General features: G+C 46.1%; 1 protein-coding gene across 11 annotated transcripts in view; it reads right to left on the reverse strand.

The window, feature by feature from the left end:
* CAB39L (calcium binding protein 39 like) overlaps positions 1–13,215 on the reverse strand; it is a 114,620-nt gene that overhangs the window by 41,806 nt on the left and 59,599 nt on the right. For 10 of the 11 annotated variants that reach the window (XM_014608375.3, XM_014608376.3, XM_019500432.2 and 7 more), the window contains one exon: positions 7,793–7,957. The exons of the other annotated variant lie outside the window; for it this stretch is intronic. In XM_014608375.3, coding sequence (XP_014463861.1) covers positions 7,793–7,957 — 165 coding nt within the window. The remainder of the gene's footprint in view (positions 1–7,792; positions 7,958–13,215) is intronic. 11 annotated transcript variants of the gene reach the window in all.

The raw sequence follows: 13,215 nt of genomic DNA on the forward strand, positions 1-13,215 counted from the left end.
CATCTCTCTTGGAAATTAAAAGGTAGACAACTCATAAAAATGTAAGCTAACACAAGTTTGAAATGCATCTCTGGAAACTATAATGCAAAATTTTTTATAGCCAAAAACAAAAAATGCAAAATTTAGTGAAAATGTAGTAGCAGTGGACAGAGAAACGTGATAAATCTAAGCAAGAAAGACTCAGAGGAACTTGTTACATGGATTATAACTGATCAAATTCCTATGTCAGAAGAAGAGTTTAATCACAGACCTAGCAGCTATTCTACCCCTTCTCTTAACTAACTATTCATAGTTTGTAACCTATTTTGTTTTATGGTCAGTTAATACCACAAGGCATATGAATTTGCAATTTGTACACACACTTCAATTCTTCAGAGTTTTTGTAGCTATTGGTCAAGTCACAATGTTGATAATATCAAGTTCAGGTAAGTCTGGATTCATGATTACTACTCATGGGATACGAATCTGGCAGTCTGGTTTGGGTCCATCTCCAGAGTTGTACAAGAGCATCAATCCTCAAAAAGCCACACTTCAAAAGATGACTTGATCCCAGTGTATAAGGATTGGGAAACAAAGAAACGATGGTTGCATGCTGAAAGCTAAGAAAATTGTTCAGTCACTCAGTTACCCTTAGATGGCAATTGGAAAACAGTAAAATAATGGTCCAAACGCAGCCAAGAAACCTGAGCAACTCAAAAATTATGAAAACCTGAAGGCGCAGAGGGCAGATACTGTTACTAATGTCCTTTTCAAGGACATTTCACTGCTGCAGTATACATTTCATTCTCCTTCCTTTGTCTAGAAAGAACACCGGTGGCAAAACTAAGGGTTTTGCTATGTGTTTATATAAAACTTTGTCATGGAAAAGGCTACATTTACAAGCAAAGTTTATTATTATGATAAATAGAACTTTAAATACCTATATGACTGGTTAGTGCATAGTTTACTTACTGGAGGTTGGGCCTGGAAGATTGAAAGATGGAGTAATAAGTTATGGAATATTTGACATAAGCTATACATCCAATATAACTAGGGACCTACCAAATTCATGGCAGGAGTTGGCTGCGCATCAGCTCCTTTAATCTTGAAGGTTCCCCTGCATGCTCCCCACTGCTGATTGGTGGAAGGGCCCCACTGCTTGTTGCTTGCTCTTGATCAGCAGGGAGGCAAAAACTTCAGTTTTAAATATGGCGCCATTTCTGCTACTTGCCACTGACTGGCTGAGGGGCCCTGGCAGCCCACTGTATGTTGTTGACCAGCTGGGAGGCAAAAACAGCACCATACTTAAAACTGTGGTTTTTGCCTCCCTGCTACTCAGGAATAGGGGGAGGGGGTGCATGCAGCAGAGCTCGCCCAGGTGGTGCGGTCTGTGGCTGCCCCTGTGGTGTGGAGCCGAGCCCCACCTGGGGCAGCCAGTGCCACACTCCAGCCTGTGCCTGGAGGTGGCTGCTCATTATGCTAGGTGGATGAAGTGGGTGGAAGGCAGTTGGAAGCTGGAGCCCTGTGCACTGGGGCAGGAGCTGCCCAGCTGAAGCTTCCTCCCAGCAGGAGGAGGAGCCACTGCTGGAGGTGGCGAGAGGAGCAGAGCAGCATCTGGGTAGCTGCAACACCACCGGGAGCAGTTCTGCTGCAAGTGTGTGCACTGGTTGGACCAGGCTGGCGAGCTTAGGCTGGGGCTGCCCTGGCTGGGGCTCAGCTCCATGCGGAGCATCACGGGGCAGCCACAGACCGCACCCCATTCCCTCTCCCCCTACTCCTGATCAGCAGGAAGGCAAAAACTATGGTTTTAAATATAATGCTGTTTTTGCTTCTTGTCCGGTCAACAATATACAATGGAGCTGCCAGGGCCCCTCAGCCAATCAGCGGCAAGCGGCAAAAACAGCGCCATATTTAAAACTGTAGTTTTTGCCTCCCTGCTGATCAAGAGCAAATGGTGAGCAGCAGGGTCCCTCCACCGATCAGCAGTGGGGGATGCATAGGTAAATAGAATAAGCTACCCATGAAGATATAAAGCTACACAGAATATCATGCTTTAAAGCACCAATCATTCTAAAATGGGAAAAGCTGGTTATGGTGGTTTCTTTTTTCTACTTCTCAAAACTGTTGGATTATTTTTTCTAATTCAAGTCTTCAGGCATTTAGCAGGTGCAATAAAAAGTGAGGAAAACAACTGAAAAAGCAACTGAAAAGACTTGAATAAATTCTACAATAAAAAAACAAACCCAAAAACCCCTCTCTTAATTCAGGAACACCACAAAATCAAGAAATGTGCACTGGCAATGCAACATATAAAATTACAAAAAAATTAAAAGAATCTGTCCCTAGAACATAAATCTGCCAAAGCTCTGCCATTAATTTTGCAGAATGGCCATGAACTCTCACTGAAATAGTGATAAGGAGGACATTTTTTTCATATTTTCCAGTGAAATGACACAAGAATGCTTTTCTTTTTGGGGGGGAGGGGAGGAGAGTTTAATGAAATATTTCAGTGGGACCTCGGGATTACAGCTGTAGGGAATGCCAGGTTTCACAGAGAAGAAAATATATGTTCTCTCTTTTGATTTGTTTTCAAAGGAGAAAAATAAAAATACAAGTGGTTCTATTAAATGAAGGAAAATTCCCCACAGTAAAATTACTCATTCAAAGGATGACTCCCATGGGACTGCCCTAGGAAAACAGAAAAAAGCAAGACACTTCCCTAGAATACTGAAGCTCCCTTTAATTAGTCTTCAGGCTTCACTCAATGGAGAACTGGAAGCCTGGAATTCCCGAGTTCTTCCCCTGCCCAGAGGCACTCATTTTTTTCATTGGAATCACCATAATAAGTCTGAACAAGTCCAGCATCTCGTCTTAGACAGTGGCTGTATAGGTAGTGTAAGAAATGCTGTTGTGTGCAATTCTAGAACAAGTTGCCGTTGGTAAAATTTCTTTCCAACCTCCATCAGTCAGAGATCATTTCAGAGGGTTTTTATCAATTCTAAATTACTGAAATTTTTTCTAAGCTACATATACAAGTGTTCATTCTCCATGTGAACATCAGTTTTTTTTATTTCTTCAGAGTCCTTACCCTTAACGATAAAGAGTAACAATAAGTTCCACATCCTAACCATGTATTGTAAATTTCCCTATTTCACCCATATGAATCTTCCATAGTTCGTTGTTCAACAGGGTGATAGATGGAGGCAATTCACTTCACCTGGTCTGTTAAAGGTCCACCCATACCTAGGTGACCTATTGGTATAAAGCATGACTAAGACGCACCAGTTTCTGTAGTCAAAGACACATGTGGAAGTGATATAGTTAGCATCACATCCAGCTATCTCTGATGTCCCTTACAGAATGATGAGGAAGTCCTCACTGGGGCCTCCCTGCAGAGCGAGTCAAGGACCCAGGCTTGAACTCAAACTTCTGAATCCAGAACAAGACATTTTATCTGATATGCTGTATCTGGTCTGTTACACCACTAATTATTGTGTACATGCCTGTTATCATATTTACTTGCATACCACACACCCACTTCCCAAAAATCAGCCCTCCAAAATTGGGGTACATGTCTTAAGCAAGAAAGCTGATTTCTGCACTTAAAGTGAAAGTGAAGCATGTTATGCCTGTCATGTAATGGCTCCCTGTTATGGCTGCAGTGCTTCTCTCCCAGTCCAGGAGGGAAGAATAGTGTGCACCCTTCAGTCATGGTTAGTTTTAACTCTGTCACAGCCACTGCTGAACTAGCTGTAGCCTTCGGCTGAGCAGCTAAAAACTGCTGTCAATTCAACAGCAGCTATGACAGGATTGAAAGTGTAATTCTGAAGTTGCTAGAGAATTGCACTCAACTAGAGGTTGAGTGATGCTGAGAGATGGAATCTGGCCCACAGTCTAGGGCCAGCATGCAGCCATGTTGAGCCTAAGTACGATTCTGGAAAAATCTTCATTTTCCTTCATTCTGCCTTCCCATAACAAGGCACGCGTCTTATTTAGAGGCATGTGGGGTACAAGTAAATATGCTATGTCCCCCTATTAACCAAGCCATCCCTACCTTTACAGTCTCTTTTCCTTTGGAAGCTTTTTCTGCTAAACATTTTTGTTCCCCGTCTCTCTGAATCCAAACTCTGCTAGATTCTTTTTGATACAGGAAACCAGAGATGAACATCTTTCCATGATAAGGGTGTACAAATTTTACGTTATTTTTTCATTTTGTTGCCCCATGCATTCAAATGTTTCTTTGTTCCCTTTTTTGACAGTGAAGGGAGTTACACTAGGGATGATTCCAATTCATTAATTTAAAGAGAACCTATGTACCAGCTTGTTGATCGATATGCAACTACTTGTGTGGCAACAGAGGAATCCTCTGTCTTTCATCATTTCTAACACTGAAGGTGCAGATCTCTTCCAAATCTCCAGCACACAAATCAATTAAATTTTAGGGAAATTCGAGCTTTTTTACTTTAAGTTACTGTCAACCTTCAGGTTACCCTAAAGTTCCTAACTCACAGACCATTTGTCTACACCAAAAACTCTTAGCTTGACCCTTGGTAGCACTCCAGGATAACCATGGAAACTGATGAACTCCAGCATCTGAGAACAAGCCTTCAAGCCGGAGATCTGCACTTTGTTCAGAAGTTACCTGACCTACTGATGGCTCTAACCTAGGGGTGCACCGATAGAGATTTTTGGGGCCAATAGAGATAGCCAATTTTTAAGGAGGCATATCGGCCAATATCAATACAATTTCCTATACACAGCTCTTCAGCTTGAAAAGCTGCGTCCAGCTGGTAAGTTTGGTATGGTGGAAGGGGAGGGAAGGGGTATGTGGGGGGTGCCAGATAAGGACCCCTGTGGTGAGGGAGGGAACGGGGCTGGGGCAGGTGCTGACCAGCTGAGGTGGGGAGGGGCGCGATTCAGAGCCACTTGAGGTGTGTGCCCCCTGCATCTGCGCGGCGCAGGGTGGACTGCAGCTGCAGGCTGGGACTGGGGACAGGGAGGGCACAGGGTGGAGGCACGGCTTGTGTGTGGGGGGGGGGGGGGGCTGGCTTCTGCCACTGTGTAGGGCTCATCTGGGTGCTCCTGTTGCTCGTCCAGGAGGGCGTTTGGGGGGGGGGGGGGGGAGGGCGGGAAGAGGCGTGTGCTCCTGGATCTGCTCAGCTGTGAAGAGCCTGGCCCCAGCCCACCCCATGCTTATCCAGAGGCACACGCCCCCACCCCCACTCCCCTCGTGCCCTCCCAGACGAGGTGGCAGGAGCCACCAGATGAGCACTGGACAAGCTATTATGCAGTGGTGACAGCTGCCTCCCCCTCCCTTCCCGCGCCCCCCTGACAAGCCGTACCTCTGTCCCACACCAGCCCCAGTCCCTGCCACAGCCCTAAACCCACACTACACCCTCCCTTACCATGGGGGCCTTGATCTTCCCCCCCATGCCCCTCCCCTTCCCTTTCCCCTTCCACCACACCAGACTTACCAGCTGCATGCAGCACTCCATGCTGCCGGCTCTGCTCCTCACTGCCTACTTGCTGCGCTGCACTCACTCAGGCATTTAACAGACAAATTACTGGCTGCACACACTCAGGCATTTAACAGACAAATTACTGGCTGCATCGGGCCGATTTCTGATTCAGAAAATTTTCTTTACATCGGTGCCGATCCAATAGTGGACCGATGCATCAGTGCACCTCTACTCCAAATACTTGAAATGCACCACCAGAAAACCCAAAATTTTTGGCCCTTTTGCATCCCACTTCTAGCTTCTGCAACACAATGCTTTGCTGCAGACTTCCAGGTAAGATACAGATAGGGAGGGGCAGATCATGTGGCTCATCAGGTAGAAGGTGCACCCTAAATATCAGTGTAGACTGGGGCAGACAATTATTTTGTTTGAAGGGCTGCTTTATGAGGTTTGTAACCTTTCTAAGGGCTACATGGGTAGCCTCGCTCCCAGCCACCATTTTGGGATTGGAAGTCCCACCCCCTAACCAGTCCCACCCCCTTTGCCACCAGAAGTCCCTCCTCTTGCCCCCCTGAAATACTCCTTTTGGGAGGGGGGAATGCCATCTTAGAACCAAATCATACACTAAAAGTGAAACACCTACTATAACATATTTTAATTATATTGCAAAAAATATTTTTGTCATGATGTGTGTTTGCATACTGTATATAGAGGTGATTGCACGATAACTCAAAAAAGAAATTCTTAGTCTCATATATTGTGTAGTGGTGTGTGTGTGTTGGTGGCGGGGGGGTATGGTGGGGTGTGTATGGTGAGGTATGTGTGTGTGTATACACACATGGGGGATGTGGGGAGGCTGTCTGGGGGCACAGGGTATATTGGAAGTTTGGGGGGACAGGTTGTGGGTGTGGGCCATTTGTGGGGTGTGAGGGAGGGTGGGGGTACCTCTGCCTCTCCCATGGTGCACAGCTCCACAGATGGCAGTAGCAGCAGGTGACAAGGACACTCAGGGCACTTGTGCCCAGTGCAGGCACTGGTGCCAGCAGCATGTAGCTCTGGCCAGCACTGCACATCAGGGAAGGAAACTCCATGCACTGGAGCCAGCTGCCTTTCCCACCCCCTGCCACGCAGGTCCAGGGATTCCACAGTTAAGTAGAGGCTGGGGCTCCCCTCCACTTCTGGTGGAGTCCCAGGACCTGCACGGCAGGGAGCAGTGCATGCAGCCGGCTCCAGCACGTGCAGCTTCCCCCTGGTAGCACACGACTGCCGAAGCTGTGCATGCGGAGCAGGGAGCCCCCATGATAGAGGCAGACTGTTCAGGCTGCTCTCCTCACCGCAATGTGTAGCACTGGTTGGAGCCATGTGACACCCCGCAGGACTACCTGCGCCAGGGCACAAGCACCCTGAGCACCCCCACCTGCTGCTGCTGCGGGCGAGGCTGCGCACCATGGGAGGAGTGTGGGGGAAGTCCCCACACCCCCTCACCCTCCCTTACACACAAACAGTGCCGCCCAAGATCTCTGCTGCTGCCAACCCCCTGAGCATGAGCTCTGCCCCACCACCAGAGAAGGCTGAGAGGCATTCTGGTGGCCGTTTACAAACCCACCAGGGGGAACCAGCGAGAATTGGGGGAGGCTCTGTTCCCCTGGCACCACCCGGGGTTACTAGAAATAACGGCCACAAATTGTTAGAGAGAAGGTTCAGGCTGGAAATCAGGATAAATTATTTTACGGTCAGAGCTACCAGGCTGTGGAATGGGCTCCTAAGTGAGGTGGTATTCTCTCCTACCTTGGGAGTCTTCAAGAGGAGGCTGGACAGATATTTGGCTGGGGTGATACTTCTGCAGCACCCATTCCTGCCCAGGGCAAGGGGTCAGACTTGATGATCTGTTTAGGTCCCTTCCGACCCTTAGCACTATGAAACTATGAAACCAGTCCCAGCCCCAAGCTCCAAACTCCCACCCAGCTGCAGCTTGCCCCCTACCTCTGCCACTTCCCCACCTTCTGCCCAGAGCAAACGAGATGCTGGGGAAGCTGAGCAGAGGCAGCAGCAGACCATCCTGGAAGCTGTATGTTGGCCAGACTGGGCAGGCACTTCCACCCACGAGGGTGGGAGTGAGGCCCAATAGGGTATGTTGTGGGGAGTGGGGTGTATACGTGGGCACCTTGCTCCCAGCCCAGTACAATTAGTTGGTGGGTGCCGCAGGCTGGATGAAAGTGCCCGGCAGGCTGGATCTGGCCTGCAGGCCATATTTTGCCCACCCTGGTGTAGGCAGACCCTTAATGACAACATCATGATCAAATAGAAAGGCAGATTTTCTTTGTACACTTACAGTTAGAATAAGGGGGACCTACCTCAAAATCTATTAGCTGCAAATTGGCTATAAGAGTCACAAGAAGGCCACTGTTGTATAATTCTTGTGCTAATTGAGCCACCATCTCCGTAGGTGGCTCCTTGTCACTGGTACCACAGAGAATTTCTTTCATTGCTTGCAGTGATTTTGACACTTCTTCTGATGCCTAGAGATCAAAGAATACATTAACTATTTTCGTGTAAATGAAACTGGTAACAAAGAAAAAAATTAAACACAGCTTTGTACAATAACCAGTTTTTGCTGCTGAAATGTGTCAGTAAATATTTTATTATTTTTATGCAGACCTTGAAGCTAAGGAAGTCAGGCTTGATCCTGCTTGCCCTACCTAGGCAAACCACTCAGGTGTTTAGCTGTTGAGGGTAGTAAATGCAGCACAATATCTACTGCATGTAAAGGGCGTGGAATTACTTCCTTGCATTACAAGATCCCTTGCACTTGAGGAGAGATTCTCCCCATACAAAGACAGGCAGTATTCCTATTGTTACCCTCTCTTGGTTTCTACCAAGAGATTCCACAAGAATTTCAGTGGTGGGAGATGTGAGGGAGATACTCTAGATGCACTTCTTTTCCACCCAAAGCTAAAGACTTTAGAGCTGTAATCACCCCAAACCAAGAGATCCAAGTAAGTCTTTTTGAACCTGTCAGCTTTGGACTACCATCACTTACTCTTCCTTGCCACTGAGGCACTCTACCACCAGCAAATTCCAGGCCCACTACCTTTAGGTAGGAACTTATTTACAGAACATACAGACACTGAGGTTGAAAACAGACAATTTTTATGGCAGCACAAAGGCCAAGCAAACAGACATCCATGCTCTTTGTTGCACCACAAATGACCAAACTCTGTGGCCACATAGGTGATATCCATTTGTACTGCTTTTTTGCACTGGACATCTGTTTGCCTTATGAAAGGAAAGCATGGGCAGCCCAGAGCTGCCTGCACTTTCCTGCCACTCCAAGCCAGTGCTCCCAGGGCTTCAGGAGAATTGCCAAAGTACACAAGATTGGGCCCCTGAAGTACCTGCCTGCATTTCCCCATTTGTAAAAATGGATGTGGGCATGGGACCCAGTGTAAAGAAATGCAGCAGCATGGGACCCACAGCAAGGCCCAGAGCAGGGCAGTGATGCACCAAGTGAATCCCTGGGCATGCCCTGCAGGCAAGGAAACCTGGGGTTCCCCTGTGTGCAGAACTGTGCCCAAGTTTTGTCCCATGAGATCAGGCTCCTGCCGCTTGTGGGGGTGGCAGGGAGCCAACCCTGTGGGACAGAGGACGATGTCTGCTTCACACAATTAAGTGGCACATTCTGGCACAGCTGATCTGCTTCATTTGGTGATGCCTGTTTATAGCCTGAGACTTCAGGGTTAACTGCTAAACCACCTACCCTGCTTCCACTTACACACAATAGCTGTCAGCAAACACAACAGAATTGAAAAACCTTTTTAACCTCCACTTCTTCCTCATTCAATTTCCTTTTGATTAACATAGACCTTGCAAGAAGTAAATCAGGAATTCTCCAACTGAACAGCTGTTTTATTTGTTTGCTGTCAGAAAACCTTTTACACAAAAAGTTTTCTAGGGCCAGGACAGAACCTGGCCAGTGACAGAAAGAGAGGCAAAAAGAGTACACCACTGCAGAACAAACTGGGAGCTTGTGGGTTAGGATGTTCACCTGGGATGTTCAAGACCTAGGTTCAAGCACCCACTCTCTCAGAGCCGTGAGTGATCTAATCCTCTGTCTTTGACATTCCAGGTGAGTGCCACGACCACCAAGCTGCCAGTCTTTTGGGGTGGAGTTCTCTTCTCTTGGGACTGTTTCACTATTTATAAATAGAAACTTACTGAAGCAAAACCTTTAACTTTGATTTTTCATTTCCTGGGCTATCTACTCCACCTTTGGCTGAATTAATATTTTATGCATGGATCTTTGTTTTTTTGACCCACAAGAAAACCATTTTCTGCCCATCTACACCCGTTAAGTGAACTACTGTATTTACCCAAATCCAAGATGACTTCAAATTTAAGATCTCCCCCTCAATAATTAGATTCTAGACATGGAAAATTATAAATCTGTTATAATTTTCCATGTCTAGAATCTAATTATGGAATAGGCATCTTAAATTCATCCCCATCCCTCCCCATCAACCGCTGTGGCATCAGGGGGGCAACCTGTGAGGAAAGCAGGGACAGGCAGGCGGATCCCTGCTCTTCGCTCCCTCCAGTGCTTGCTGCCCCAACTTACCACCCCCCCCGTGTCTGCCTTCCCACCACTTTGCCCCTACACTTCCCCCTCGCACCTCCCCCAACGTTCTGCACTGCTCCCGACCAATTCTGCTGCTGTCCCTGGCTGATCTGGGCACAAAGGGGGCCCCAGAGCCACTCCTGCCCTGTGCTTCATGGCAGGGAATCTGGCTTAGCTAAGGACAGCAGAGGCAGCACACATGTTTCTCCTTCCAACCCCTGCTCCCTGTCCAGCTCCTCTTCCTATCCCCATCTGCCTTGTTGGCCATGAACAGGAATTGGAAGGAAGAAGCTATGCAATGCTGCCACTGTCTCCTGCTGACGCAGGCATGGAGGGAGTCCCAAAGGCACTCCTGACCTGTTCCTACCCTATACTGCAGGAAGCAGCTGAGCTGGGAGCCTGGCTTAGCTGGAAACAGATTCAACAGCACACAGGTTCCTCCTTCCCCACCTGGCAAACTTTCCCCCTATCTTCCCTGATGGCCAGGAGCAGGCTGAAAGGAAGAATCTGTGCACTGTCACAGCTGCTCCCTGCAGCACAGGTCAGGAGCTGCTCTGGGGCTCCTCCTACGCCTGCAATGGACCACTCCGACTAGGAGCTGTGGGGACAGGCTGTGCAGAAAGTCCACTGTGGCCAGGGTAGCGCACAGGTTACTCCTTCCAGACTGCTCCTGGACAACAGGAGAGCTAGGCAGGGAAGGAGGAACCATCACTGTCCCCAGCTGAGCAAAACTCCCTACACAGCTGCTCCCCACATCTCCCAATTGGAGCAGTCTGACACTCAGTTAAGATGAGTTTTGCTTTCCTCATATTGAATGGGGAAAAATACTTGTTTTAGAATCAAGTAAATACAACAGTATTTCTGCTTGGGATGGCCCAAGAGACACAATCTAGATGCTGCTCCAGATTCAGATTTTGAACGCTCATAAACTGGCATACATTACAAACCAAGGATTTGGTTTAGTTCAGTAAAGTGACATAAGGCATTTGCTAAATTTGATTCAAATCCAAGTTAAAAATTTTGAGCACCCCAAAATTTGATGGATGTCCAGACTCTTTGTTTGAGCCCACCTCTTGTTTCTGCTGAATGAAAAGTCTCCAGATTTGTAAAAAAAAATGTCATTATCAAGCTACTTAAAACAACTGATGATGTGATAGAGAAAAAAAAAAAAAAATCACACTATATGTACTGCAAACTCTTCCAGGCAGGGACTTCTGGAGTAACGCTGTGCTGTTCTCTCAGAACTCTTACCCTGGTCTAACTTGATTTCAGCAGAACTAAGATTTACAGTATGTCTGTGAGTTCTGAATTGGCCTCCTTACCTTCAATACCTTACTTCAGAACATCCAGCATGTGTTTAGTGCTATACAAGATTTGCCCCCTTACTGTGCCAGTCCTGCAGTTGCACACCAGGACAGACAGGCCAATGAGTGATCTGGACATGGCCTAAGAGTCCTTCAGACAACCCAAACAATAAATCTCTACTCAGCTGGTCTAATAAAAGATATCACTCAAAGAACCTTGCCTGGAGATGAATTTACACACAAGAGAATTTTATCCAAACTTTTATGAAACCAAACCAAAGTTCCTGTCCTTAAATAATCCTCATGGTCACTTTTTTTTTTTTATTAATATACCTCACTCAAAAAAAAAAAAAATCAAGCCTATTTTTAACCTTCAGACATTAGGGATATGTCATTAGAGGTATCCCACAGAGTAGAGATGGGCTTAGCTCCAGGGGTACAATCTTGTGAACTGAAGATCTAAGTCTTCATGAAAAATGTGCGAATATTTTCCTATCCAAAGAAAAAAACCTTATTCATTTTCTGTTTTTTCACTCATTCTACTTGGTTGAATATGAAAATTTCTGGCATTTTGCAGTTAAAAAATCCTGAGGATCTTGCTTTCCTTTCTAAAAGTAAATACTCTTTTTTGACAGTTGAAATAAAATCCTCCATAAGGACTTTATGCTTTAGTTTTAGATATCACGGTGCAGACAGAAAAAATAAAGAACCAAAGCGGGGCTGGGAAATCAACTGTAAAATATTATAGGATGGATGGCAGTTATAAAGCATCACTTCTTTGTTAATCTACTAACTTCTCTATCTTACCTCTAAACTCTTTGTAAATTCAGTCTACATAAGGTACACTGACTTCTTCTCCTTTCATTCCCTCTTTGATACTCTGGAACCTGCCTTTCATCATCCCTAATCATACAAAACTGCTTTTATTTGTAAGTCAATTCCTGGCCCTACCCCCCATAATCTATCTACAAAGATACACTCAAAATGAATCTCTTTCTCATTGCTAGCCTTTACTTTGTTACTTCTATTTAATCTTTCTATATTTTTATAATAGCATATATTGTTGAAATATCCAAGTACTTTGTTTCTAGGAGGGAAATTTGCTCAAACAGAGGCAGAAGATATTCTATCATAGAAACAAAAATGCAAGTATTTCCATATGATCTGTGAGGCAAAGGACAAGAATCACCAAGGGTTTCCAACAGTGTATGCAACTCTAGACGGAAACTTTGGCAACTACTTTAGGTCTTACAAAGCTGCAGCCACGCATGATAGAAGAATCCCTCAGATTCCTTCCTCTCAGTAATTTCAACCTGCACGTAAACTATCTAATAGTACTGGATCATTTCACTGATATGGAAAACACCATATTCTTCCATGCAGCCATCATGTAGCATATCTTCTGCCTCAGACTATATACTTTAGACATCCCTGACATAATTCGCTCCTAATCTGGTGACCACTTCATCCAGGCACCACTGACTTTGTTTCCCAACAGGGTATTCAACAACCAAAGCTGGTCTACTCTTGAAGACTCTGTACTCTATAGATTTTCAGCTTGCCTAAGCAGAAAGAGCCAAGGTGCTGACGAGTTGGTACAATAGTTCCGTCACCTGTTCATCAGTCCTATTGATGCTCTGGCTTAAGCCATCTCATCTCCCCACACCAACTAAGAATGAAGGGCAATTGCTCCTCCTTTCCCATGACCCTTACCTGCAGAGGGATGCATGTTATCCCTGTATCTTTTCAAGATTCGTGGAAAAAAGTAGAGAAACCTTACAGGCCTGACTGTCATAAGCATGTCAATAATATGAACCACTGCAGCAGCTGAATTCCTCAGCACAGATGTAGATCACAA

This window comes from Alligator mississippiensis, chromosome 1, assembly GCF_030867095.1.
Source record: "Alligator mississippiensis isolate rAllMis1 chromosome 1, rAllMis1, whole genome shotgun sequence".
Classification (NCBI taxonomy): Eukaryota; Metazoa; Chordata; order Crocodylia; family Alligatoridae; genus Alligator; species Alligator mississippiensis.